This window comes from Galendromus occidentalis, unplaced genomic scaffold (genome assembly GCF_000255335.2).
Source record: "Galendromus occidentalis unplaced genomic scaffold, Mocc_1.1 scf7180000077484, whole genome shotgun sequence".
Lineage (NCBI taxonomy): Eukaryota > Metazoa > Arthropoda > Arachnida > Mesostigmata > Phytoseiidae > Galendromus > Galendromus occidentalis.
The window spans coordinates 2,353,683-2,380,344 of record NW_003805472.1 but is presented as its reverse complement, the minus strand read 5'-3'; the positions used below and the strand labels follow the sequence as shown (position 1 = coordinate 2,380,344).

Below are 26,662 nucleotides of genomic sequence, written 5' to 3'. Positions count from 1 at the left end.
AAGTCGACGACGGGTCAATATATGACGAGTGGAGTTCGATTGAGCGAAAAGCGCGGCGGGCTAACCTTTTTATCTGGTGGTGCGAGGTCCGATCCTGCTCTGCTCAGGCCTGGACTCCAGTGGTCGCGGTGTGGCTCTGCCGCGAGAGCTATGAGTTTTAAAGCGAGACGAACTCCCACAACTTGGGCAGTATCTCTCCACCACCCAAAACGCGGCTACCAAGCCACTCAGTCAGTCAACCAGTCAGTCAGTTGGTAGGCCGGGGACTCAGCCACAGGACGGAGAAAAGTCAGAGTAAACCCTCTGACTCATGGTTGGTACTTAGTCACGCGTTCGACGACGATGACGACGACGACCATACGCACAAGTACATACTCGCCGCCGAGGTGAGGCAGTGTATACGGCGAGCAATATATCCGTTCGCGGTTCTCGGCCTTATCTCTGCCGCTCGACAGCTGTCTCCGATACCTCTTTCAGACAATCCGACATCTGAACAGAATGATCGTTGGGAGGTCGGATCCGGCTACCCGGTCGGCCCCGGGTACCGTGCTCTAAACACGCCGCTTATCGTAGCCGCGTTCGGCAGAGACTCGAAGTATTCACTCCCGTCAATGACGGGCCAGGAATAGATCATGGTCCGATGCCTATTCCCCTGACGGAAAATTCGGTTACTTGTTATCTGGCTTCGAGTCCTATTCCCAGTTCACTGATTCTGTTCGTTCCGAGGTCAGTCCGAGGGATCATCCTCTCTCGAAAAAAACGCGATCAGAAAGAACCAGCGGCAGCGCGTCCCGTGGATAAGTATTCCCCAGCCGTGGAGGGAAAACGGGGCCCTGGACCGGAGCCTGTGAAGATTTCTCGACAGGGGAAGGAATTTTCTTTGAGTCGTTGGAATACTCTCGATTTTCCTGATTTGCTCCGCCCCATCTTGGGAGACATTGTCTCGTTGGAAACGTTTTGCGAAATATACATTGTAGCATGGCGTTGATCGTTCCTCTCGAAAGCCCTCGCATGCTACTACCCGAGTCGCTGTCGATGGGCTCTGGGTTCGAAGCGTCATGTTTGCTTTTCGCTATCTGCGCTCTCTCCGCGTTTCTCATTCCGCTCTCCGTCATCGCTGGCCAGCCTCCTCTATGTAACTCGTTCGAAGTCAACCTTGACCGCTCTTCGCGTAGTTCGAGTTTTCATCGGCTCTTCTTGTGGTCGTTTGCTAGACTCGTCGTCGTCAAAAAATCCTCCCACTCAGCGTGACAAGAGCTCGGAATAAAAGCGCCCGAGTCATCGGCATCGACATTCTTTCCTTTGTACGGCGACAGTCGGTAGAGGAGCAAAAATAAAGTCATGCGCTCTCAATAATTTTTGGTCGGTCTCCGATTTCGTGGGTGCAACTCTCACCGAGGGGACCTGACGAGCGGACTTGTGACCCGACGTTGGACGGGATGAGCCTCCCGTACGTCATATAGGAACATGTGGAGTCTTATGAGACGCGTCTAGGTGCGAAAGACCAATGAAAACATCATGGGATCTGTGCTCAACTGATTTATTCCCGGGTTCGATATGAACTCTTGCTCAAGCTACCCTCGACCAAATCTCGACCCTCATCCGTACACTCCCAGTCAACGGAAGTATTATAGCAATTCTAGTTACAGTTGTCCCTTTGACGAAATCATGAAAGAAGACGCGTTGCTCTTAGGAAGCGTGACGGATTCCCGGAACTTCTCGAAGTCCCGAGTATTGATTCCCCCTTAGGGGAAGTGAGCTTTCATCCGCGAATCGGATTCACAAAGGAATGCTATAAGTATCTCACGTTTGCATTCGATATTTTCTACTGAGTAGTAAGTGAGTAATCATCGCAGTGCAGCTCCGGGATTAGATGAAATCCGCTAGCGGCTATGCTTTGTTCGAAACTCTTCTTTCATGGCAGTGTCCCCGCTAAGGTTCGATTCAGGCAAAGACCCGACTTGTTACAGAATCTGAGGCGCCCGAAAATCCGCTCTCTGATTGGGGACAAAGCATCGGGTTATGAGTTCACTTTGAGCGCTTTCCCCCGCCGCCACCGTCGCCGGAGAACTTTCCTAAGTCACAACCAAAATGCTTGAAGTTGACCGATATTCAGTCGCTACGCCAGGGTCATCGCTAGACGGGCATGGTCTGGGAGAAACGAAAGTGGAGGTAGAGGGGAATCATCCAGGCCTCAGAGAGCACTTCGTGCTTCGAATACACGGAGGTTTCCCCGTCAAGCCCCAAAAAGCGTACGATTCCTCATCTGATATGAGCACTGGCCCTTCCGGTGAAATACCGATGTGAACATACACTACATAGTGCAACAATCTTGACTTTGTTTTCGAAATTGGCTTATAGCCGACAGATAGAAGGCACTGTGGCTTTGTCTACTCGTTGTGTTGTCTCGGCGACTCATCCCCCGATCGGATGATCAGCGCATCGAGGTTTTCATCGACACCAAGATTGAATAATGAAATAATGATTATTATCATTTATCTGTTTTCCAAGCGCGGCTTGCATGGCTTCTTCACATAAGGCACGGTGTGACGCCATCGAACGATGATTTCAGAGGCCATCGTCCTCCTACCTAATTCATCCAAGGTTCACTGAGTGCGTAATTCCAGACGGCGAGTATGTACAGTGAAATCATACCAGCTTGAAAAACTAGTCAGCAGGCTTGAATCTGTCCCTTGTCTCGAGGAGGGGAATTCGTTCGAGCCCTTCCCGAAGAATCTCCGGAACTTCCGGAATCGGCGCTTATCTTGTTCAAGATCAACCGTATCTCGGATAGTGACCCGACCCAGGCGTGACACAATTCGGCTTCCGAATTGCTTCAGGCATCTGCATTACAGAGATCTATTATCTACATTCAGGCGCTACCTACGATCTAGACTCTAGAAGACGTGACACAACCCCCGCAAGCATTCTGAGTGTCCGGTCTCCACCTACACCTCCGAAGCCTTCGATTCGCAGGGCTTCGTCCGGCACAATAACACAACCAATACTCGCGAGTACATAGCTACAAAGGAACTGGGGTGGGAACTCAGCGAAGTACCGAATCAGGATCCGATGGATATTTTTGGCGAACTGCAAAGATCTCGCACAAGGAAGAGGAAATAAATGCCGGGTTACGCACAACTCATCGACTGTACACTTGGTCCTCGATTCCAGCCACGGTCTTTCACCACACGGCTTGACATTCGCCGATAATAATTGATAATTATGGATTGTAAGCCTTCGGCACTATCTCTTCACCTGAGAGTTCATCCGTGCAATCGAGTGATCCTCACTATGACCCGTCCGAGGATGCTTTTGTTCTGGTTCTAACTCTCGCCTGCCTCATTCATCTATCCCCGAGAGGAGAACTATTGCTTTGACCGATCTACATACATCGGATCGGACCGATCGCATTGACTAAGCTTGATCCGGGTTAGGATCTCTACATCCTCCGACTGAACCTTCAGCTCGTCGACGCAACTGCAGAGCACCAACCGGGAAGTCGATGCTCTGTCTGACGCTGATAGAGCGGTTTGTTCTCTCAGCGTGACTTCATACCGCGTTTCCTGAGTCGGCGGTCTTCTCCGGAATAGTGCGAAGCACTTCTCACATGATGTCTTACTTGAGTCATCTACCGCGTCACTGGAAAGTATTGTGCGTTCAAGAGGCGCTCACGGCGATTCGTCGATTTTCCGAGTGAATTCCGTCGGTTCGAGTCGAGTCGTCGTCGTCGTCCGTGACCAAGGTGCCTTTGGTGCCGCTTTTCGGTGAAGTGGACAGGGGGCTGCCGGCCGAACTGTTCCTGGTATTGTTGTTCCCATCGAGTCCGTGGCTCGTTTTGAAGTGCATTCTCAATGCGACAGCGTCTTCGAGCCTCTGGTAACAAACGAAACACACTTGACCCTCGAGATGGGAACATGAATTCGGATCGGACTTCTCCGGTTGGACACGCAGATCGTGTTCGGTTTCAGCGTGCTGAGCGCATTCGGTCGCTTCGGCGAACAGTCGACAGCATAGGACGCAGCGGAACGGCTTTTCCGACTGATGACTTTGATGATCCTTCAGCGAAGTTTCGTTGGCGAACGAGCGCGAACAACAGACGCAATTTACGCGAACCGAGGCTTTCTCCTCAGGCTCGTTCCATTTCAGGGAGGATTTGCTCAGAGACGCGGAGCTTTTCTCGTGTTTCCGGATCAGATGTCGTTCACAGTTGGACTTTGTCGTGAAACGGATCGGGCAGTGCGGGCACTTGTAGGGTTTCTGCCCGCTGTGCGTCAACATGTGTCTGCGCAATGAGCTCGACCATGGGAATTTTCGACGGCAGTGCTCGCACGCCACCGAGTTTGGAGCTTCTTTTCTGCTGCTCGCCTGGAAGAAACAATGCGGGGACTCGAATCGAGGGTGGAAGCGTGGCCACCGACCGATAGTTTAGGAATCCGTATCGTTTTAGTTTTTGCGAAGAATTCCTCCGGAGGGATACTCACCCGCACCTCGGAAAGACCTCGGACCTTAGTATCGACCTTCTTCAAGGTCGAATTGCTGTGCTTCGGGTTCTCGTTGCCCGGAACGTTGTTCGAGTCCTTGCTATTATCGCCCAGCATCTCCTCGAGCATGAGATGTGAGTTTGCGGCGTCTAGGAGATCAGAAACGGACGCCAGATCGTGAGGCTCCGCCTCTTCGAATGGTTTCTCTTCGGATTTCTTCGCATTGACTAGAATCTTCAGAGCGCTCCGAGTCTTATCGGAGAGAAGGAATGTCTTCGTAATGGGCGGACTTGGATCCTTCTTCAGGTTTTCGGCCTGGGGGACAAGCGCCGCTTTAGGGGAAGCTGCGACGGGATGGGAAACAGGCGGAACTTTTGTCGGAAGCGGGGAAGCTCCAGCGGAAGGCACTGTGGCTTCTGGGACGTATTTAGCTGCGGTCAGGATCACGTCGATGTAGTTGTTCTTCACCGGGAGAGATCTCAAGTCGTGGCCGGATTCCTCTTTGCGGCTGAGATCAAGGGCGTGCACGGCGAGGTCCAGGGGTTCGTCCTGCGGAGGGAGAGCAAGCTTCCCAGGATGATTTTCTTTGACTTTCTGATGAGCTGCCGGAATGACGGTCACTTTGGTTTCTTTTGGAAGCGAAATCGGCGAATCAATCGCGATTTTCCGACTCGATTCCAGCGAGAGAGCGCCCGGAACGACGGTGCGCAAGTGCACCGTCGGCTGTGACGTCACATCAACTTTAATCGGAGAGACTGTTATATGGTGGAAAGGTCCCAAAATCCCTTTTATCGGACCCAGAATTACGGTTCCGGATTTCAGCAGGGCCTCGTTCCGATCCGGGACGTTTGTTTTGACTGTGGGAGCTGTTTCCCGCGCTGGCTCAGGAGTCGGAGCGAAAAGCTTAGTTTCGGCGACTTCCTCGACGTCTTCGTCAAAATCATCCTTCATCGTAGAATCGCTGAGCGGCTCCGTGTCGTTATTGAAGGTTAAGGGGATCGGAGGGTCCTGGATCCCGTCCGAGGGCAGTGGTTTTGAGCTTACGGCTTCCGCGAGTCGGTGACGATAATCTGGATGTTGTTTCAGGACGTGCCGAATACAATTATTCTTCGTGGAGAAGCCCAGTTTGCACACGACGCACGAGAAGGGCTTCCTGCTGCAACTGTTGTTCAGGGAACGCAGGTGGTGACGTAAGACACGATTGAATTTGAAGTCTTTGTTGCAGTACTTACAAACCGTACTGCCCGAGTCGTGCTGCGCAGAGAACGTTGGGGATAACCGTTGGCTTTGCATGTGGGGATTGTATTGCATTGCCGACCGAATTTCCGACTGCAGAAGGGAATTTATACGAATTTAGAACCATTCCTCGACGTCTTTCTGGAAATTACGCACGTTCGGAATCGAAAAGCAGTTTTACCTTCGTCTGCTTGTTGTGCCGCTTCCGAACATGCCGTTCGCAGTTGGCTTTCGTTGTGAAGGCGTACTTGCAGATCGCGCATTGGAATGGTCGCTCACCGTTGTGAGTTCGTAGGTGACGGACGAGGGTACTCTTATCCGTGCTCACGTACGAACAGAGTGTGCACGCGAACGGAGCGTTTACGTGCAGCTGCAGATGCCGTTTGAGTCGATGGAGATTTTTGAAAGCCATACCGCACATATGACAAACGCTGTCTTGCTCGCTCGAGTCACCGGAGTAGCCGAGCAACAGCGAATCAGAGACAGAATCGCAAGAGTTTTCCGAGTTTATTGCGTCGGCCGGCGGGCACTGCGCTGTCCCGCTCGTGGCCAAACTCAGAAGCGTTTGAACGTCGCTGAGATCGTGGCGCGGCGAACTGCAGTTGGCCTGCAGCTGCAACGCCGACATCAATCGGGTCTTGTCGTCGACGAGCTCTTTGTGCACCTCGCTCTGGTGTCGCTGGAGATCACCGCAGCTCCCATACGACGTATTGCACACGACGCAGAACACCTGACTGTCTTCGTGACGATTCCGATGTATGGCCAGAGCTTCGCGAGACGGGAACGAGCGGAGACAGCGCTCGCAGTCGTAACCCCGGACCGAGGGACACCTCCTCGGACGGCGGTCGCACTCGACCGCCGCTATCAAATTGTATTTCGTAGCGGAAAATTCCAGATGGTCGAGATCATCGAAGTTGGTCGAGCTCGAGCTACCGGAAGAATTGGGCTCGATGCAGGTGTGCAGGCCGTCGATCAGGCTTGAGTACTGGGAGCAGAGGGCGAAGCATTTCGGACACGAAACCGCAGAGTCGTCGTGCACGTTCTGTAGGGTGGAATTCGATTAATTTACGTCAAAAAACGCGACGAAAAGTTTCCATCGAAATGTGAAGCGAAAAGAAATCGCGGATGCAAATGAGCGGACCGCGTCCTACCCCCTCACTCCCCGAATGCTTCCCTCCCCCCCATTCCCTTATCTGAAAGAACGATGGTAATCTATTGACTTACGACAGCGTGCTTCTCCAGGGCTGATTTACTGAGAAAAAGTCGACCGCAGATCAAACACCTGAAATCCTGCGGCGCGAACGGGGACACGATGGACGGCGGGGCTGGACTCTTGCGGTTCCGGGTGTTCTCTAGTTGGAGCAGCTGGCTCTGCATCTGCAGCAGCGGAGCGATCAAGGGAGCACCGCTGTGCGTTCGCATGTGACGATGCATGTTGCCATTTGTGGTGAAAGCCATCCCGCAGATCTTGCCTGGATCGAGATTTTTCCTTCCTCGTTATTCCCGCGAGAATAATTCGGTCGCGCGATCGAATTCGTGCGAGCGCTCGAGACTCACACTTGAAGGGCCGTTCGCCCGAATGCACGAGCATGTGGCGGTCCAGACTACTGGCCGAACTGAGCCCTTTTCCGCACAGCCGACATGTGTGCTGGGCCGGATTGAGCTGCGAGCTGGTGCATGAGATGACATCGTGTACCCTGCGTAGGTGCATTGACAAGCCGTGCGCGGAGGGAGCGGATTCTCCGCAGACTTGACATTTATGGCTGGATATGACGGAGCCCGGGGAGTCTTTAGGCGTCCCGAGAAGAGTGATGGCAGGCGGCGATGTTTCCTCCCGCTCCATGGTCACGCTCTCCGTATCTAGGATCGGAAAGAAAATTGAGAAAAGAGTATTTCCGATAAATTTTCCCGGGACGACCGCGTTCGGACTTCGTCGAGTTCACGTTCGCTCGTCCTCGAGCTTCCCTGTCTCCGTCGACTCTGTTCGAAGACTGCTGACCAGTACACTCACCGGTGATTGTCAGACGAAGCTCATCGTCGTCGGAATCACTCTCGCTCATGTCCAGATCCGCCGGTTCGCAGGAGCCGGCGGACGTGGTAGACAGAAGAACGGTAGTGTCCTCGGTCGTCATGTTGAGCGCTGCAGAAGGATACCCTGGATGGGAAGGAAAGCGCCGCCGGGGAGAGTGAGATGGGCGTCTACAGTTTCAAGGAGCCGCTGGAGCCAGGCTGGGTAGACAATCCTGCGAGGAGAAGAACACTTGGCAGCATCGACCATTGTTCCGCTTTGTTTTCTAGAGCCGACTCGGGCAAACAGGCCTCGAGTCACATCAATGATTCAGTCGTGGCTTTCTCGATTGACAGATATGGAGATAGCCGGTTAGTAGCTGACCAAGTTGCTTGGCTCTTCCTCTGATAAGTCCTCCCGGTCGACCGGTTTTCACGAAACCTTCGGAAACTATCTCATGGTCACGCCCCGTATTTCAACTCGATCGCGTGAGCCCGATTGAGTTCCCTCGTTCATGTATCATCTCGGTCGGTGAGCAATTTACTTCTCTAGCCGCGCATTCCTGAGGTGGTCGACCGAGTGCCACAGGACCGGAGCCCGCCCCGAGGGTCTTAGCGGTAACGTCAAGCCCGCGGTGGGACCGCGGGGATCCGCTTCCCCGAGCCTACCAGCGGTCTGGGACGAGCTCAGGGCCGTAGCTCCAGAGCGATAGACCCAGCGCCGACTGCTCTTCTCCGGAGGACGTCTTCACCGAATGAAGAAGACCGCTCTCCTCGAGAACCCTCAGCCAGCGATAGTCCCTCCCGATTTCCGAAGCAGGTTTTCGCTCGACGCTCTATCCGTCGGACGGCAGAACAGAGTGCGATATTCCAGTGATGCAGTCGTGTATCGAACGAGTCTGCCATTGTTTTTGGTGCTCCACGAGTTATCGGCACTAGAGGAGCACGCTCGTCAAGCGACACTAGATCTGTCTCTCGCAGCCAGCGGTCGGAGCGTTCGCGTTCACCGATATTTGTTCCCAAGTAGAGGAGAAACTCTGCCTCCTCCAATGCACTTGAAGAGGAGATTACGCGCATTGGGAGTCATCGCAGGAAACCTACCTATCGGCCATTCAGCTGGCAGAGCACAGGTTCCATTGTTCGTCTAGCTAAAGATATTATACGTTCGAGACTTAGCATCTCTCGTAACAGGATCTACCCGAAAAGCCGATCGCAGCGCGCCCAACACAAACATAATACATGAAAAACACAGCACGAGTAGCGAAAAAATTGCCTCGTAACTCCTGCAGCCCCGGCCTAATGAAACTCGGAACGCCATGAAGCCATGCAGACACCGCTGTGACAGAATCATCGGGCTCGGGAGGCTTCTCGGGAGATTCAATACCGGGTGCAGGTGCGATGCGCGGACAGCATCGGATGTCATAGGCGTAATTCGCTTCGAGTCCTGATTGCCCGCCTGGATTCTGTCCCGGTTAATTCGGACACGTTCGGAGGCGTTCGATCAGTTGGCTCTGATTTTACCCCGAGTACGCGGTCTGCGGCGCGAGAGTTTTCCCTCGAATCGAGTCCGCCGAGGAGAAACGTGGGAACGGTCCTCCGGGATCGACTGTGAAAAGGGCTGACGGAGCTTGGAGTTATTCTGCCGACAGAGATTCCCGGGCCAAAAAGGTAAGTGGCGAAGAGTTCGTCAGCCGACGAATCAATCGTGTGGGAACGAAGAGTGGAAGATCTGCTGGACTGGCCGGTCGACCGACCGACTGCCTGCATGCTTGCTGCCATGGATACCCGCAAACAGCGACGGAGCAACTAGAGCTGGAGTCGAGCGTAGACTCCGTCCTCCACCTGAGAACTTTCGTGACTTCAAGGGCAACCCTTATTTCAGTCGAACCTTGCTTCTGTCCTGATAGGCAGAACCGATTGAAATTCACTAACCGCCGGCAGAGCCTCAGTTGGACCCAGGATGGAATTCTAGTCTCATCGATTCTGTCCGGAAAAGGGGTTCGATTCTCGGGCGAGGATCCGAGGAAGATACGTATGTGGACGATGAGAACGCTGAAACCGCCTAACCCGGGCGCTCGCTCCGGACGAGATCCTCACCGATTGGGATCCACTCGCTCCCGTCCCAGTAATCGAGACCGTCCGAGCGTCAGATCAGATGGAATCCGAGAAGATAGGAAAAAAATTGAGCTGTCCCACTTTTGAAGCTGATAAATTTTACGGGCCGCCGAACGAAAACGCTTCGGATTGGTCCAGGTTAGTCGGAATGATGATCGGGGATGAATCAAACGAGGAGTTGGCGCGAAATGTCCAGTCAAAGCCCGCCGCGCAATAGTGGGACTCTCGGAGAAACGGCGAATGCGGCCCCAGAGAACCAAGCTATCGGTTATCTTCCTCGACGATGATTCTGAGAGAATTTACTAAATAACGTCGAATCGGCGTCGGATACGCCCGGAGTTCTGTCATCGAATGTGAAAGGGCAGAGTCGACTGAAGAAGGAGCGCGGAGACGACTCGAGATGCCAGGCAAGGTTTGATTAACTTGTTTGATTGCCACCACTCGGAACTTTGACGAAAATCACCAATAGCGGAACCACGGGATCCCATGACAACCTTAACGTTCCGAGATGAATTTTGAGTCCGTGTATCGATCATCGAGACTCAAATTTGATCTCGAGCGGGATTCGAGCCTTGGAAGATAAACAGAGAGCTCACTCACCATGGGAGACGGAGTCTGATAATTTCATCGGAGCCGATCACGGATTCCCCTCGGTAAGAACTCGAAAAAGTAACGACGAGTGAAGTTTCGTGCTGGGAGTAACCGTACTGCAGATATGACCGTCGGCTGGCACCGTTGTCGGCAGGAGAAAAGCTGCTCCTGAATGAGGCGGCCAAGAGGATAGCCGGGAAGGAGGACACATCCGCGCTCTCCGTGTTTTCACGATTTCCATAGCAACGGCCGGGACACGACTCCTGGCGCAGGTAGAGAGGATGGCAGCAGGCTCCGAGGAGCGCAGCAGCCATTGAGCCTTCGCCCTCACGGGTTCGCGCGGCTATACACTCACAGCGCTGGGCTTACCGATGGTGTCGTGATCCAATGTCGATCTCGCGCCATTCGAGCTTAACCGATGCGAATCCACGAAGAACTCACGATGCCATTGTCAACCGCTCGGTGAAGCCTCTACATATTCGATACACTGGATGCTTTCCGAGCTCGAGGGAAAGTTGAGCGCAGAAAGGAAGCGAACGAGTCACTGGGTAGATATTCGATGGATCAGATGGAACGAGGCAGATACATCATAGGATTCCTCCAAACGGAATCCGTGGACAGCGGTCTGCAGACTGCCACCTGGGATACGTCGGAATCGCCAGCTGAAGGTTCCGATTCATTCGGGATGGTTTCCATTTCCATTTTCCGAAAAGACCGAGCCCATCAAAGCTGCTGATCACCGATATCTACGGTAGTTCGCTCCTGTACATCTGAGTGATCAGGATATTTCCGATAATTTTCCCTGTCCTTCATGGACGGGATGCAGGATGTCAGATCCGTTGCTCCCTCTTCTCTATCTTGAACGGCTGTCCGAGATCTCGAGAATTTCTTATGAAAGGGCTCAACGATTCTCGAATAATGATAAATTATGAATTGATCAAGATCATGTATCGATCCAGGATCAGCTCAGGTCACCCGCAGAGCCCGTGGGAGCCGGAACGCAGCCTAATTGAGAACATGACGACCATCATTCCCGAACGGGATCTGTCGCAACCGGAAGGAATGGACGTGGTTATCTCGGGTTCGAGAATCCTCGAGGGTTGGAATCCCTCATTCACGAACCAACGAATTATGGAACGAGTCTGACTGAGAGCGAGGTCCTCGTCGAGGGAGAAGCTACATCCATGAACCTCGCTCGGTGTGGTTCCTTCTCCTCCGAGCCCTTCTCCGTACGTTATCCGCCCCGGGATATCTCGGATGACGCTCGGACCCTGACAAGGTCGTTTGATTCGATGATCAACGAGCCACCCATCAGAAAGAGCGAACGCCGAGGCCACTGTCATGCAGAGCCATTGGCGAGAACAGAGAACAGAGCCGATGAAGTTTCGCAGCTGATGAGCGGGAGGCTCCGAATTGGTGAACATTGTCGTTGTTCGATCGGTCGATGGGCTGACTGCTAGCTCGATGTGGTCCTATGGCTGTCCTGGAGCTCCTTACAGTCATCACAACGGAACGCCCAGAGAAAAGAGGAGCGGGCTGGCTGGGCCCCCTTTATCATCAGCCGAGAATTTATCCGAGCCGTCGACGACTCCACCCTGTGCTCGCTGCAGCTACCACGCTGGTACTGCTCCGATTGCTTATGTCGAAGGGCTTGTACTTCTGTGGGCGTCTGACTGTATGAACAATATGCTCCGCTGCTACCTCAGCATTATCCGACACGTCTCTCAAAACCGCTCTCCGCCCGTCGATCACGAGGTACGATTTCCGGATGGCAATCGGAAAACCTTATGAACGCATGGAGCGTTTCGCTCTCTCCGCTCCGTCACGCCGCGCCGTCCGCGTTCCTGACGAACCAAGGATCCACGGAAATTGAATAGGGGAGCCTGATCGCGGTCCGTAGGTGGGGGATGGGGGAGGGGGAGGGACCCCGTCTGGAAAGAGGCTTACTTCTACCGCGATCCTTTTTTTTTGGTCCTATGTGCCATCGACGTCGATTTTGGTCATCGAGAGCGAGCACCATCTCTCGGATCCGAGAAAAAAGAAGAAGACGACGTGGAGATCTGACTCCTGGGAGCTGGGTGACTGGCGAGCCGCGCGAGGAGGAGTCGTCGAAGAAGAGGATGGTGCCGAAGGTCAGACTCCTCCCTGGAGCACCTCGGCAGAGAAGCACAATGCTTTTGGTCCATCATCGGGCCGAGCTATAACGTCGAACAACCCTGCAACGTGCAGCTCCCAGACCTTTAATTGATATCGGGTGGAGTCCCGCTACTCTTGCTCTGCCTCAGTCGCGCTCTTTCACACGCCGCTGCTGCCGCCAAGCCCATGGAAGGAAGAAGATGCAGCCCAAGCTCAGCGGAAACATTTATCAGCCGCACAGCTTCGAGTCGTCCGTTCTTATCAGGTGTCTCCAATCTGCGCCACCCAAAGCCGGAACAGCGCAGTCAAGAATAGACTCTGAAGTCCGATGACTCCGTGGACTCAGAATAAGATCCGGGGCATCTCGCAGTGCAGTCAGCATTTGAAAACTCCGTATGGACGGGAGCGGGAGAGTAGCATGAGTGACGATTCACGGATCATATGCTGGGCCAGAATTCCAGCCGATTTCCATTTCCCGTGGGATGCCCGCGGGGAATGAAATTACAGATTTATACGGATATCTCTGAGCATTCCCAGCGGCGGAGTGGTCCGAAGTAGCTGCGGTGAGTCGAAGCTCACACCGAGTGTGGATCCGTGGAGCACCTCCAGCCACTCATTTGGAGCTCTGTTTCGTCCGAGGACACACTCGATTGATGAAGAATTGTTGTGACATAGGATATTCCTGGCGGCGCGGCGTGCCGATGAGGGGAACCCGAGTTCTCCGGAAGCGCTCCGAGCCCTTAGCCGAGGAGACATCCGGTCAGGATAGCCGGATATGCATCATTCGTCTCTCGGTCGAACATAGAGGTCCTGGTCATGTCAAAATATCTTCACTTTGTCTCGTCGCTCCGAGGATGAGCTCATCGATCCGAACGAGGAGACGCCATGACCGAAGAAAGGGCAAACTCGTTCAGCGAAGGCCCCTCGAGCTGCCGTCAGAGCGAGCCATAATTCCTCCGACACTTCGCGTGAGGGAGTAAAGTTGGCGGAGGGGACTCGCCCCGACTTAATCCCGTCCCGTGATTATCTCGACCCTGGAGCCCATTTTCGCATCGGAGTTATTCTCGAACAGGATGACATAGGTAGCTCGCTTCACCCTTCTCATTCGTCGACTTCCAGACGCTTACCTAGCGCGAACTGCTCTCCGCAGGCCGGGGCTCCGTAATCGAAGCCTTGTTAGAAAGTGATGAATTCACGACAAGTGAGTTTCAGACATGAGTCATCTCACACTATGTTGGACGTCGGTGTTCCCTACACCTAAGAACGAGGTTTACGTAAACGCAGAAGCGTTCGTCGAAGTTCCAGTGAGAATGAATCATAGCTATGAATGAAGCCATTTGTGACACTTCGAGAGGAGTTGCTCCCTACTTTCCATGCTCTGAACACGCGCTTCCCTAAGATGAAGGAAAACTGTATTTCTTCCACTAAAAGAGTTTGCCCCACAATCCCCCGACCCTCGCGTATGATGCCTCCCGATCAGCCCTTCGATAGAAGCATGCTCTTGGGTTTTTTCAATCAGATTCGGAAATAACAGACCTTTTCGAGCTCAGTCGGGCAAAAGCAGAAAATACGAGTGTTATCGTGTGGTGGACGGTGAAGTACGATTACGTGTTTCATCTCGATCACTACACACATGATCATGTACGAGTTATATCCTCGATCCGAGATTCTGCATCTGGGTCGTAGGACGCTCCTCGATTGGAGGATGTCCGTCGATCAGAGGAAATACGGTGTTTGGAATCGCCCTCGGTTTCGCAGTATCTCCCATCAGCTTGTCGTATGCACAATGAGCGGTGACCACTCCTCTCACGCACGGATTGAGCGCCCCCATTCCATTCCCTAATTCGGTGAGTTCCTGAAGCAACGATTGGCGAAGGATCTCATTCCAATGGATACAGATTCCGCATTGAAGGAAATAATATGACACGGAGTTTAGAGCCCGCTACACGTGCCCTATCCTCGAAAAACCCTGTTTTTATAGTCTCTTTCGAGTGGCTGGAACGTGCCGTCCGCCGAATTCCGCGGCCTCTCTAGTGTCGATCCCCAGACCGATTAGCTGAAGTTCTATGGCCTCAGGGGGATGTGATGATTGATTCTCGTCTCGTCGATCCGACGTCCGACGGTATAGCTATCGGCGTGATCCTGTGTATACGGAGCACCTCGAAATCACTCATTCAAACACATGCCGCGTTAGCTCCTCTCCGCTCCCTCAAGGGGTGCTGTGACCTGAACGAGTTTCGGGCTGCTGATTCCCGCCCCCGATCTCGAAACAGACGATTGAACCAAGAAGACACTGAGAGCCGAGAGCGCGTCCAATATTTTGTAGCAGACGACGAAATCAGCTGGTGGAGAGTTGCCGTCAATTGACACGATATTTCGTGTCGTCAGCCACCGGAGTAAAGGGGGAAAACGGGAAAGGAGCTGCGTCGCCGAGAGTCTCTATGTAGTGGAATCATGGTGAGCTTCTGTGACAGGCGCGGTGGACTCGTTTCTCTGCTCTCCGATACGCTCTGTGAACTCGGGGTCCTTGGTGATGCTCGAACCCATGCTGGAGTACTCTCGCACCGCATCTGAGAGGTCAGCGGCGTCCGCGTAGCTCTTTACGACGAGTCCCGTGAAGTTCCCTTCATCCCGGATGCTCAGAGGTAGTTGGAAACGTGTGGATGACCCTGCTGAAGTTTTGTTCCCTCCGTGGGGTAAGCCTGTTGGACATCATAGGATTCGGTGAATCGATTATAAAATTGTTTCGAACAATGGAAGCCCCGCCGGCTACGTCCCGCTTGCGGCGAACTTCCAAAAATTGTGATAGATGATAATCGCCCGGTGAATTATGTCCTGCCATCGATGATGTCATCCCATGCTTCTTGGAGGACAATGCGATCTCTCGACTCATGCCGGTACCCAAAGTCCGACAGAGACCCCTGTTCCCATCGCTTTTGACTCCGGTGGGAATCGAGGTATATTTTCCCATCGATTCTCATTCCGATGTCCGCCGATCGTCTGACTCCAGCAAGGCACCTGGCAGTGGCCTATATTCACGTCATCGGTCCTAATGGAATGCCGCAAAAAGTTTCTCGCGTGCCATCCGGAGGGCCCCGGACAGCAGAATCCCCGTTGCTCCCGCCAAAATCACACTCCGGAGTTTGCGTTCGATCACGAAGACAGCATTGGGGCTGTCGGGTGAATTTATGGAGATACTGCTCCTCGGAAGGCACTTGGCCCCCGGAAAAGATCCGTACTAATACCTTTCCGTCAGATAATCTCACTCGGGACATCGATAGATGAAGCTGCTTTCGTGACTTAAAACCGACAGCGTTGTCAATTCCAGGTTCTAACCGTGAGCTCAACGTGACCAACGCTCACCAGAATTGAACGCAGAAGCAGAGATGGAGAAGGATAAGGTTAGCCGTAGAATCTATGGAAGAGGCGATCTCCTGAGTCCTCGGAGCAAGCGATTTTGACGAGAATTTGTTCCTTACCCTCACAGGTGCCCTTGGTACCCTCACTGCCCAGAGCAAATTCGAGACCGTCTCAGAGAGTGATACTGAAGTACTTCTCGCTACTTGTGATTGTCATTCAGACAACCATCATGGTCCTGCTGTTACGATACTCAAAGACGCAAAAGGTCCGTCCACGATAAACTCAGATCGAGGCTTTCCCCACGATACCTCTCTCCGTCGAATATTTTGCATCTGTAAAGAATTACTTAACAGCCCGATGAATCTCCATCCTCAGGTCACTGGCGGCCGATACCTTTCTTCTACTGCTATCGTCGTGAGCGAAATCTTCAAGCTCCTCGTGTGTTTCGCGGTGCTCGCATCGAGGGCAGACGGCTTGAAGAAAACTCTCAGAATCGAGGTATACGGCAAGCCGCTCGAAACATCGAAGCTCCTCATACCTGCAGGTCAGTTCATTCATTCAATTCCACGGAGAAAAAAAATTTCTAGATGCATCTCTCAGTGTTCTTCTGAGTGGATGTATTTTTTGAGCCGCGCTCCAATAGCAGGAGGCGTACGATGCGCCTCGGAGTACTTCTTGAGCGCCTGATAGAGCCCAAGATCATCGCCTTCCGTTGATTTTCCGATCCGCTCGCAGGACTCTACACCATTCAGAATAATCTGCTCTTCCTGGCGCTGGGACGTTTGGACGCTGCAACATATCAGGTGAATGCCTCGGATTCCTTCCGTGCCACATGCTGCCCATCCATCACCATTGTGACCCATTCGAACTTAACGTTGAGCCACAAAGCATAGTTTCGTTTGTATTACAGGTCACCTATCAGTTGAAAATTCTCACGACGGCTCTCTTCAGCGTGCTTATGCTGAAGCGACGTCTCTCGATCCAACAATGGGTTTCATTGATACTGCTGATGTCTGGAGTGGCTCTCGTACAGCTTCCTCCGGATTATCAGTTCTCGTATAGCGGAGCGTCCAAAATGTCTCTGAATCATCTCGTTGGGTTGGCCGCCGTGCTCTTGGCGAGCTTGTCCTCCGGATTCGCTGGTGTTTTTTACGAACGGCTTCTCAAACATTCAACTCAAGAACTATGGGTCCGGAATACGCAACTCGCCTTATTCGGAATTTTGTTAGGAGCTGCTGCCGTGGTACTTGTTGATCTGGAGAAAGTTATGGATGACGGTTTTTTCCAAGGATACAACGCCATCACGTGGGCTGTTGTCTTCCTTCAAACGTTCGGGGGTTTGGCAGTTTCCTATGCGACCAAATACGCGGACGCCATCTTGAAAGGTTTCGCGACGAGCATCTCGATCGTTCTATCGACTGCGGCGTCGTGGTGGATTCTCGAGGACTTCGAACCGAGTGTCAACTTTTTCGTGGGAACGGCCATTGTCATGATGGCCACAGTGTCGTTCGGCATGCCTGTGAAGAAATAGTCGATCAAAAAAATCCATGGATGTTCGAATCCCGGTCGTGTCGTTGCTCACTCAGACCAGTAACGAGCCATAGCAAGTCGGACCATTCGCGTTCTACTGGCAGAAGCTGAACTCTGCACGACCGACCTTAGTTCGAAGTCGCCCGGTGCGAGAGGGCGCCCCAAGGGCGCTTCCTCGCCCCCTGGTACCCACCGGATGATAAGCTCGAAGTACAGCTTTCCTGAGTCACATGGTGCATTCTAGTTATGTATATAGTCTGTACAGGAGTGTTAGATTGTGTTTAAGAATAGGCATCAGGGAAAGGAGCGGCGTCTACAATAAAATCGTTTCCATAGCTTATCGTATATGCGCTAACTAAGAACACTTCGGGTGTGAGTGAATTCGAGGAGCATGACTCGTAGCACAAGCAGCGATGGGTCTTCAACGGTCTAGCAGGACCAGCACAGCTTTCTTCGCCCCGGTCGTGGCACACATGTAGGCTACAGCGTCACCGACGTGCGACGGCGTGAACGCTCGGCCGTGCTTGTCCACTCCTCATTCTGATTTTAGCGGCTTCCCTCAAAGGATCGCTTGTGGTTCGGAATTTCCACATACGAGCTTAGGCTGCGCTGTGATCCCCCGATTTCACCTCAAGGAGCTTCCAACAATCCGCCGTATGCCAGGAAGGTCCGCTCAAGATAAATTTCCATTTTGGCAGAAATTGGACAAAACCAGCTGTTGTGGACAGGACATGATCCCTATCGACAATGATGATCCCACTGGGATGGGACATGTGCCGGAAACGAAGGATAACTGGCCTGCCAGGTGCCTGCTGCTAGTGGTGGTGAATAACTCCTTGAATTCGGCGAATTCCGCGCTCGGAAGTTCAAGAGACTCCCGGAGGAGAGAGAGGGCTTCCGCAGGTCCGAATCGTGGAACGAGGGACATGAGAAGGAGGTAGAGAGGATTCTTCCTCGGAGGACTCTTCGGCAAAGCTGCACAACGCAGCGTTGAATCGGGAATTGGCTCTAAATGATCGCTCGACAAGGAACTCGGTCGAACTCCACGGAGTTCGGAGCGGAGAAGCTTTCTCAACTCCGGAGACTCCAATCAGCGGCGGCGGGGCTCGCGCGGAACGATGGAACAATGACCATCTGAAAGACAAGCAGCCGATTCAGCGGCCTGTATTGTGTCACGCTAATCACAATCAGAACAGAACCAGCAAGCACCTACTATGGGGACAATAATATGAAAATTGTCGCCTCAGCGAGCCCAGTACCGCACGCCACCCCCGGCTCCGAGGGACTTCTGGCAGCTTCTGGATTGCCGAAGTTCCATCAAATAACTCTACTACGAGCGAATCGCGAGGTTCTGACGCCAGGTCGTCTCCTCCGCGCCCTAGAAGAGCTCTTATTGCATTTTTCCATCTTGGAATCGTCGCTGCTGGAAACGTATGAAACCGTCGAGGATTGTTTTCCACCGATGAGATGATCCGCGATTCTCTTCTGGATTCCGCGCACACCGGAAGGAGATCGAGCGACGACGCATCCTGATTCAAACAATCCCGTGGGAGGTATCGGGATCAAGACCGTTGCATTCAGAATCGTTTGCTTATGGAGGTCCGCAGTGCAGGAGCATTCGGCTTAGAACCTCGAATGCGGAGAAACCAGCGGCTCCCGTCTGCAGTCGGTCGGGAGCCTTGCGAGGCCAATTCAAAAAGCGCGCGCCGAGCGATATCAGCCCTGCGGACAGAGCAAGTCGCACTCTACCTTTCAATCATCATTCCGTCACTCACGAACTCAAAACAGAGATAACGTAGAGAGGAGTTTGAAGTGATCCACCAGAGTGACTTTTCGGATAGCGACACGAGAAAGCTCGCGAAATAATTCCACGTTCCTTGATGGTCCCTTGGCATTGATCCGTAGGTCACGGTGGGGAACACGCGATGGGTTTCGAGGTAGGTCTCTGAGTATTTCATCTGACCCCACTATTTGGAACTTGAAACTCTCAGCTGGGTGAGCGATGGAACGGGCACTTCGGCGGCGTTTGTCAATGGAGATGTCGCCCGAGCAAGTGTCAGCGCTCCGAATCCCTCTTGCGACTCTGGAGCCGCCTGCTCGCGACCGAGCCAATCTGCTGTCACAGTCCGTGAGGTTTCCGTCGATGGTAGAACTCTGCCGAAGACAAGTACTCGTTGGGTTGCCAGCTACAGCGTCATTATTACAGCGTTACTGCTCGTATTCGCCTCGGTGGTATTCGGATGAGCGTGACTTTTTCGTGTACAAGCGAACCGTTCACAGTGGAGCAGACCTCCGAATAGAGCTCATGATTGGCTCACGGCAGAGCTTTTCGGTTCTCGGAACTTCCTTCAGCATCGTTGACTTGCGCGAACAATGCACTGCCTCCATCCCCACATTGGAGGCAATGATAGCGCTCGCAGAATTTGAGCATGTCATTTTGCAGGATGTCCGAGAACAGCTCCAGCGGATGATAAAGAGAGTCGACGGTCTCAACTCGATCGTGTTCACCGACAGAGATGGCGTTCCCGTTGTCAAGGTGGGTCCAGCTCGGTCTCGGTTCTCTGTCGGACATTGAATCCTTCGGAGAATACGCATGATCTGGTCTCTGAACTCATTCGATAATTTCCCAGGTCTCGCGGAACAGCCAGGATCAGGGATTCGGCTTCGCCAAAGCAGAGCAAATGGCGTGCTCGATCGCGTCGCTCACACAAGCCGGACGACTCCAAATGGGTAAGAAAATGACCGATGAACGAATTTTTGACTTTCCGGGTTTCGGGGATGACTTTCCTACTCCTCTAGGTCGACCGAAGTACGTCATCAGTTGCAAGGATTCGAGTCAACTCATCTGTTTCAATGAGAACCAGGTGAGAATGCATTGAATCATCTTATGTGGAGTCACGTCCGAGTCGAGCAGCCAGCCGTGGGCGACTCATCGATTAGCTGGAAAGTGTTTGCTCCATTATGATACTGGCTCCTATTCAAGGTATTCGTCCATCTCTTCGCATCCTCAGCCGCCACTACGGGAATGCTCCTGTGTCTTGAAAAAGAGCTCACAGCCTTAGCTAGCGATTTGAGCCGAGTTATAGACAACTCTTAGGTATCAACGATATATCTCGCATCGGATCGAATATAACGAGCCGGTTCCGATCCATCTTCGAACCTGGAACCTGTTGGGAGAGAGTCCTTCTCTCTGTTTTTGAATCGCAGGACAGGTTGGTGCTGTACGTGGTCCCCAAAAGTTCCAACACTGACAGCTCGACCCGAGCATGGCTGCGACGAAGTCTCGATAGCCCGATCTGCGCGGATGACCGTCTCCCCATTTGGAGCATCCTTTAGCTCCACGTCCGAGCTGAGACGGCTTATGAAAATGTCTGGTTAGATTTTGAGCTCTCAGGTATCACGGTTATCGAATGACGAATCGCACTCGTTGAGGCTGTTGCAACTCAGGCACACTTTTGGGACGCGATCTGTGATTGTTCGATGGGAGGTTGAAATAAAGTTCTGGAGCGATTTTCGTATGACACACGGTCTCTCTTGATTTAGACATTTTGACCTCTCGAGATATGGGATGAGACCTGTGTATCGAATTGATATCTCCGAGGGGGATAGGAATGGACGGGATGGACGATGTTCGTGCAATTATCCGGCTCTTGGTATCCTTCGAGTAACGCCGGAAGTCGAACGAAGTAATCAGGCTGGCGTTGGACGAAACAACCGCTCGACGACTCGTGGAATTCGCGAACGGAGCAGGCTCTACCAGGAGCTATCAGGACTCGGGTGGGCACGGCGCTGGCTCCCCTTATCGACACTTTCAATGCTCATACTGAGTTTGCCGGTGTTGTTGATTTGATAGAAACCCAGTATTGTCAACAGTCAAATGATCCCGCCGAACTCCGCCCATTTCTTCGAGGAGAGCAGGTTTCCGTCGTTTAGCGCTAACCCTCGGAACCCGGAGAGTCTGGTGAGCAAGTGCTGCAGCCGAGGAATATGTCAGAGAGTATTCTGTATGTGTGTGAGTCGCTGCAGCTGCTGATCGAGTTTGTGGAAGATAAAATTCGCGACATTCCTTCAGCATGATGGGGTGTCTCATCTGACCGCGAGCTCGGCTAGGCAAATCAAACTTGCGTTGTGGAGGAACATCGAGCATCAACGTAAGCAACCGTCGATTTTCGTGTCGCTCGACGACATCGGTGGGACCGAAGGCCGTCGGAGCAGCACACAATGCGAAGAGCTTCCAACAGAGCCGTCCTTGACTAAGTCGCCGCTTCATTATTCGCCTCGGAATATGATCATCCGAAGCAACGAGGAGAGACAGGAGAAACAATAAATCGAGAGCTCCAAACACGAAGAATTCAATCCGTGTTACATAGCGCCGTGGGAAACCGTCTCGAGCGATACCGTCATCATGTTCTGGGAAACAGAGCGCCAACGTTTCGAGGAACGTGCTCCAGTCCGGTATCGAAATTTATCGCCGTGACTCGAATTCGACGATAAAGTATCTGACTCCAGGATAGCAATGGCAAGCTATCCCAGGCGCAGACTATGACGTACCCTGAAGGTATTAACGTACGCCGTCATACGGCTCAATCGGCTCGCCAGCGCTTGCTAATCCAAGCGTACGGTTAGTCCGGGGTACCAAGGCCAGCGATACTGCGAAGGCCTCCCATGCACCGCCGATATCGATGTCGTCATTGCATTTTCGCGGCACGGCTGGTGGGGTTTGTTATCCGATTTACATGAAACTGTTCATGATCGACCTGTCATCCGCGGGCCCTCATGGAGAGCGCGAGATCCCGGATCGACCAATCAACGCCCTAGGATATATTCCTTGGCTTCCGGATGGGGTTTCGTCCTGGGGCTCATGATATCACCCCTCTATCGATCGCATGCTGTGCACAGTTTGCGTTGGGAGCGTTCCCTCGATTTGAGATTGCCAGAGAGCAGCGATGAAAATAATATTCCTGTTCGCCGTGACTAAGTGTTCTCTACTCGAAACACCGGATAAGGCGGGGAACTCGATCGAATAGGCCACTGCCAGAGCCATTCTGGGTCTCATGGATGTCGTAGATTTCTGGGTGTATGTATATGAACGACTCGATCGATGTTTTGACCACGAAGGCTGCGCACCCGTCAGTTGACGTTCCAGAATTATGATTCCGCGACTGCCGTCGACTCTTCGATGTTAAGGTTCGGAGTGGTCCGAATCTTTGTTTCGGAACCTGTGATTCACGACTGTTGTGATTCGGCACGACTCTCGTGATGACGCCAATTCAAGTTCTCGATACCGCGGAGCGTTTTTGGACTCCTCGTCCTCTGGGGCTATCTCTATGGAGTTATTCTGTCGCAAAGACCCTCGGTCCTGTAGAGACGCGCCTATTCAGCCTGAAAATCGATGAGAGACTCTTCTTTCGTGAGTGTTGGTCACTGCACGGAGATCGTCACAACGCCGAGCGGACATTAATCTAATCGTTCCGCTCCATCTTCCTCTACGGTGACGAGGGAGATTGCTGGCGGGACACGATTCAAACCTTTGTATTGAGATGAGGGGACGAACTCATGGAGTCTCAGATTCGATCCCCGCTCGAAGAGTGGTTCATATCAGCTGAGGGGCTCGAGACCGATAATAATATTCCAATCGAGCCGGTAACACAGAGGAAGTACGACAAAAAAATTCAGTGGTTTGAGCTGCTCCAATTGGTTTTTCCCGGAGCTCCCCGACATCGTCGGAGCCCCGGACGAGCTCATCAAGCTTCTGCCTGGTTCCGAATGACGGAATATCAATCACGTCCTCGTCTATGGGGTGTTGGGGGAGAGGCGATCCCGAATGCAGACCATAAACTGTTTCATGTCGAGACGATAGATGACACCGTTAGGTTCATTCTGAACTCTCAACACAATGAGAGGGAATTTCATCAATCTTGCCGACTCTTAATTAATTGTAACCTCCATTTAAATCTTCTCCAGGATGATTCCCGGAAACTCCCTCTCCAATGAGACCTCGGTCAACAAAACCTTACATGGCCTAGGTTTCCTCCAAACATCGGGAGCTCAAGCAATATCAGGCGCTTTCGTGTGGGCTGCCTTGATCATCACATGCCACCAAGTGAGATCCGTCTGCGTCTGGTTTCCTTTCCTCGATATTCCTCGAACATCTTGTTAGTCCTCCCCTCATATATTCCCTCGCAGCCTCGAACTTATCCAGAGGTCTTTTACAGATATACCAGCATCTTAGATTCTACACGCTGCCGTCGGAACAGCGATGGATTATTCGAATCCTATTTTTCATTCCACTGTACGGGTTCATCTCTTGGCTGTCACTCTTATTTCTGAATGAGGAGCACGAGAATATATATGTGTACTTTAACGCGGTCCGCGACTGGTACGAAGGTGAGTTTTCCCGGAAAACACAGGCGATAATAGGAAATTCAGATTGGAGATTCTCAGACTGGTAAATTCTCCAGGCGTCCACTGGATCTCACAATTTCCGAAAGGGCCAAGCAATACGCTCATTGAGGACCTTCCTCTCATTTTCAGCTTTTGTGATATACAGTTTCTTATCGTTATGCTATGAGTATCTCGGCGGAGAAGGGAACATCATGACCGAAATCCGAGGCAAGCCCATCCAGCCTTCCTTCATGTACGGCACGTGTTGTCTCGGCGGAAGGCCGTACACGATCGGATTCCTTCGCTTCTGCAAACAAGCCACTCTACAATTCTGTGCAATCAAAATCCTCATGAGCGTGATCGTGCTCTTCATCATTTCATTCATCGGGACAGACGTCTACGTCAACCTCTGTGTCAACATTATCTACAACTTATCGGTGTCTCTAGCTCTATATGGAATGCTGCTCTTCTACTACGCCACAAAGGACATGCTCAAGCCATTCGATCCCGTTTTGAAGTTCTTCACTGTGAAATCGGTGATTTTCTTGTCGTTCTGGCAAGGTCTCCTCTTGACAATGATAGGACAAATTGGGCAGTCCAAGGGCACCGATCATCTCGCAGCGACCGTCGCGGCGGCTCGTCAAGACTTCCTCATCTGTGTGGAGATGTTCTTCGCGGCCATCGCCCTCCGCTACGCTTTCCCAGTCAGGGTTTACGCCCACGGAGGAAACATGCACACCGGTCGTACCGTGACCATGCAGTCGATTTCATCGAGTCTCAAGGAGACTATGAATCCGAAGGACATCATGAACGACGCCATCCACAACTTCCATCCGCAGTATCAGCAGTATACACAGTACGCGGCGCCTCAGAACCCGTCCGTCGCCTCTCCTCAGCAACCACCTGTACCTCAAGTTACCAATGGTGAGAGCTCTCTTCTTTCTATCTTCCACTGATTCATCTCTCCAAACTCCACCCGATACATATCTGATGGACGTTCAGAGCCTACAGGTGATTATTTGGCATTCCAGCGTCGACAACCGCTGGTGTCTCTGCGGCACCCGTGACGCCCTCGGGTGGCGCCGGTATGACATCGATGATCCTCTCTGGCATCAATCGAATGGTGAACCCGGGCCCGGGCCATAACGAGAAGGCTACACTGCTGAGCAGTGACGACGAATTCCAGTAAGTGCGGTGTGCGACGACTCGGCGACCCATCCATCACTCGATTGATCAACGAGTAGATCTATTCACCATCAGTCAATCAACTAACCCCTCTCTGAACTCATCCATCCACGCCTCCTTGACCTAAGCTAGAGATCTTTGCGTCGCGCGTATCAATCACGCCAGCCAGGCATCATTCACGTCGCTTCAGTGTCGTTCCACTGTGTGTCCTTGCTAGGCATCAGCTATGATCCGAGAGCCGTGCTTCCGAACTCTCGAAAGTTCATTGGCTTCGGGGCCATGCGAAGCGACGTCGTAGAAGCTCACGGTCGCTTGAGCTCATTCGAGTCGACTCCGACTGACGCTTGAGCAGCCTCCGTGAGCTCCTTCCTCGGGCTAGTAAGTCACCGCGCCGTTGTGATTGACTCTCTTGCTTCCTTCAATCACTCAGCCTTCCTTCCCCGCAAGCTCTATGATCCTCCTCTAAATTAGGTCGACAGGGAACGCAGGAATCCTTCGCCGTGTTCTCTCGGATCTTCCCCCGTTCTTCGTTTATACCCCGGCTCGATCGTAGATGCCCCTGCTCGCATGTTCTCTCTTGTCAGCTTGTTTCCGAGATGGAGCGGATTTCACGAGTTCTGTTGATAGAAATCCCGGAAACCTTTCCCGCTGGTCCGGCACGTGGGTCTGCATGTTCTGTGATGTGCTTGGTGGTCGGTCAGTGCAATCGATTGCTTCTTGATTTCAACAATGTTTGAATTTTTTCACCGGAAATCCAGATCTGACGAAGAAGATGATGTCCAATGGTTCACGAGCAATTACACGAGATAGTCGGCACTGATGTCACTACGCTGAGGGCTCGCTGAGAGAAAGAGGAGGAGATCGGTCACGGCCAGCAAGCTTTCAGCACACTCGTTAGAGGCAGCTGCCCGCACAAGGGAGAAGGGCTTCAATCTGAATCTCTCTCTATGATGCACTTCAACTAATCCGATCTTGGTGGTGGGTTGCTTACCGAACGCTTTCTCCAGCTCCTCGACAGTCTTCACAAAATTATGTAGGAGTGAATTTTGCGTCTCACCAGGACACTCATCACCTCGTTGACCATTAGGCCAATTTACAACTTCTCGAAGTGATCGGTCACGATCAGTTTACGCCCAATCGTTTGATTAGCTTAGTTAAATATACTTTTTATAGCATCTGAGGACTGGGCGCGACGCGGAGCTCGCCCAAGAGGCTTCTAGAAAACATCAGACGTGACGGTGAGGAAGCAATTTAACGGAACTTGCCTCTACCATACACTCCATGAGACTTCTTTCCTCTTCCGTGACATAACAGTCTATGCTATTTGCCAAATGCGGCCAGGAGTTGCATTTATGGGAGTCTCAGGGGCTGATGACCTCACCGCGAACACATTTCGAACACCTATCTGTTCCGGGCACCGCGTCTGCACCCCTTCCTAGAGTCGTGGGAGTCTTGCTCCAGCAGCTCTACCCTATTAGGATTCCTGATCTGATCTTCTTACTCATTTTCGGCAATTCTTCATCGATTTTCCTTTGCCGCACAGTAAAATAACTCCCTGGGCGTCATTCCGGTTTTCTTTTATCGAGATTCTCGCCCCGAATCCTCCCCTTGAATTTATCCTTGTTTGTTCCTCT

At 52.4% G+C, this 26,662-nt stretch overlaps 4 protein-coding genes across 5 annotated transcripts; 3 read left to right on the top strand and 1 right to left on the bottom strand.

Moving 5' to 3' along the window:
* Positions 1–3,660: 3,660 nt before the first annotated feature.
* On the bottom strand, positions 3,661–7,852 carry LOC100907677 (ras-responsive element-binding protein 1). The gene is made up of 7 exons (XM_029112129.1): positions 7,732–7,852; positions 7,278–7,580; positions 6,945–7,192; positions 5,902–6,762; positions 5,364–5,813; positions 4,485–5,312; positions 3,661–4,368 (listed from the first exon to the last, which is right to left on the bottom strand). Exons 1-7 carry the CDS (start codon positions 7,850–7,852, stop codon positions 3,661–3,663), a joined length of 3,519 nt encoding a protein of 1,172 aa, XP_028967962.1.
* A 7,133-nt stretch (positions 7,853–14,985) lies between these two features.
* LOC100900932 (UDP-N-acetylglucosamine transporter) lies at positions 14,986–17,795 on the top strand. Its single transcript, XM_003745579.2, has 6 exons — positions 14,986–15,265; positions 15,898–15,970; positions 16,057–16,194; positions 16,305–16,473; positions 16,665–16,732; positions 16,840–17,795. The coding sequence occupies exons 2-6, from the start codon at positions 15,956–15,958 to the stop codon at positions 17,458–17,460; spliced, it is 1,011 nt and encodes a 336-aa protein (XP_003745627.1). The 5' UTR covers positions 14,986–15,265; positions 15,898–15,955; the 3' UTR covers positions 17,461–17,795.
* A 1,433-nt stretch (positions 17,796–19,228) lies between these two features.
* Lamtor3 (Late endosomal/lysosomal adaptor, MAPK and MTOR activator 3) lies at positions 19,229–20,977 on the top strand. Of its 2 annotated transcripts, XM_003745578.2 has the most exons (5): positions 19,229–19,396; positions 19,903–19,995; positions 20,090–20,189; positions 20,259–20,323; positions 20,443–20,977. In XM_003745578.2, exons 1-5 carry the CDS (start codon positions 19,385–19,387, stop codon positions 20,554–20,556), a joined length of 384 nt encoding a protein of 127 aa, XP_003745626.1. In that variant the 5' UTR covers positions 19,229–19,384; the 3' UTR covers positions 20,557–20,977. The 2 variants fall into 2 exon arrangements, with proteins under 2 accessions (XP_003745626.1, XP_018495950.1); XM_018640434.1 differs by lacking the exon at positions 19,229–19,396 and having other exon boundaries at positions 19,837–19,995.
* Positions 20,978–21,446: 469 nt separating this feature from the next.
* Positions 21,447–25,032, top strand: Tmep (Transmembrane endosomal protein). The gene is made up of 5 exons (XM_003745706.2): positions 21,447–21,610; positions 23,424–23,562; positions 23,675–23,846; positions 23,994–24,767; positions 24,875–25,032. The coding sequence occupies exons 2-5, from the start codon at positions 23,425–23,427 to the stop codon at positions 25,030–25,032; spliced, it is 1,242 nt and encodes a 413-aa protein (XP_003745754.2). The 5' UTR covers positions 21,447–21,610; position 23,424.
* The last annotated feature ends 1,630 nt before the right edge of the window (positions 25,033–26,662 follow it).

Coding starts and splice junctions, on each gene's coding strand:
- LOC100907677 (XM_029112129.1), bottom strand. CDS start 7,852: ATGACGACCGAGGACACTACCGTTCTTCTGTCTACCACGTCCGCCGGC. Junction 7,193..7,277: donor GGGCGAACGGCCCTTCAAGT/GTGAGTCTCGAG, acceptor ATCTCGATCCAG/GCAAGATCTGCGGGATGGCT. Junction 4,369..4,484: donor GAGGTCTTTCCGAGGTGCGG/GTGAGTATCCCT, acceptor TGTTTCTTCCAG/GCGAGCAGCAGAAAAGAAGC.
- LOC100900932 (XM_003745579.2), top strand. Junction 16,474..16,664: donor GAAGCTCCTCATACCTGCAG/GTCAGTTCATTC, acceptor ATCCGCTCGCAG/GACTCTACACCATTCAGAAT. Junction 16,733..16,839: donor TGGACGCTGCAACATATCAG/GTGAATGCCTCG, acceptor TTTGTATTACAG/GTCACCTATCAGTTGAAAAT.
- Lamtor3 (XM_018640434.1), top strand. CDS start 19,864: ATGATAGCGCTCGCAGAATTTGAGCATGTCATTTTGCAGGATGTCCGA. Junction 19,996..20,089: donor ATGGCGTTCCCGTTGTCAAG/GTGGGTCCAGCT, acceptor ATAATTTCCCAG/GTCTCGCGGAACAGCCAGGA. Junction 20,190..20,258: donor AGCCGGACGACTCCAAATGG/GTAAGAAAATGA, acceptor CTACTCCTCTAG/GTCGACCGAAGTACGTCATC.
- Tmep (XM_003745706.2), top strand. CDS start 23,425: ATGATTCCCGGAAACTCCCTCTCCAATGAGACCTCGGTCAACAAAACC. Junction 23,563..23,674: donor TGATCATCACATGCCACCAA/GTGAGATCCGTC, acceptor GGTCTTTTACAG/ATATACCAGCATCTTAGATT. Junction 23,847..23,993: donor GGTCCGCGACTGGTACGAAG/GTGAGTTTTCCC, acceptor TCTCATTTTCAG/CTTTTGTGATATACAGTTTC.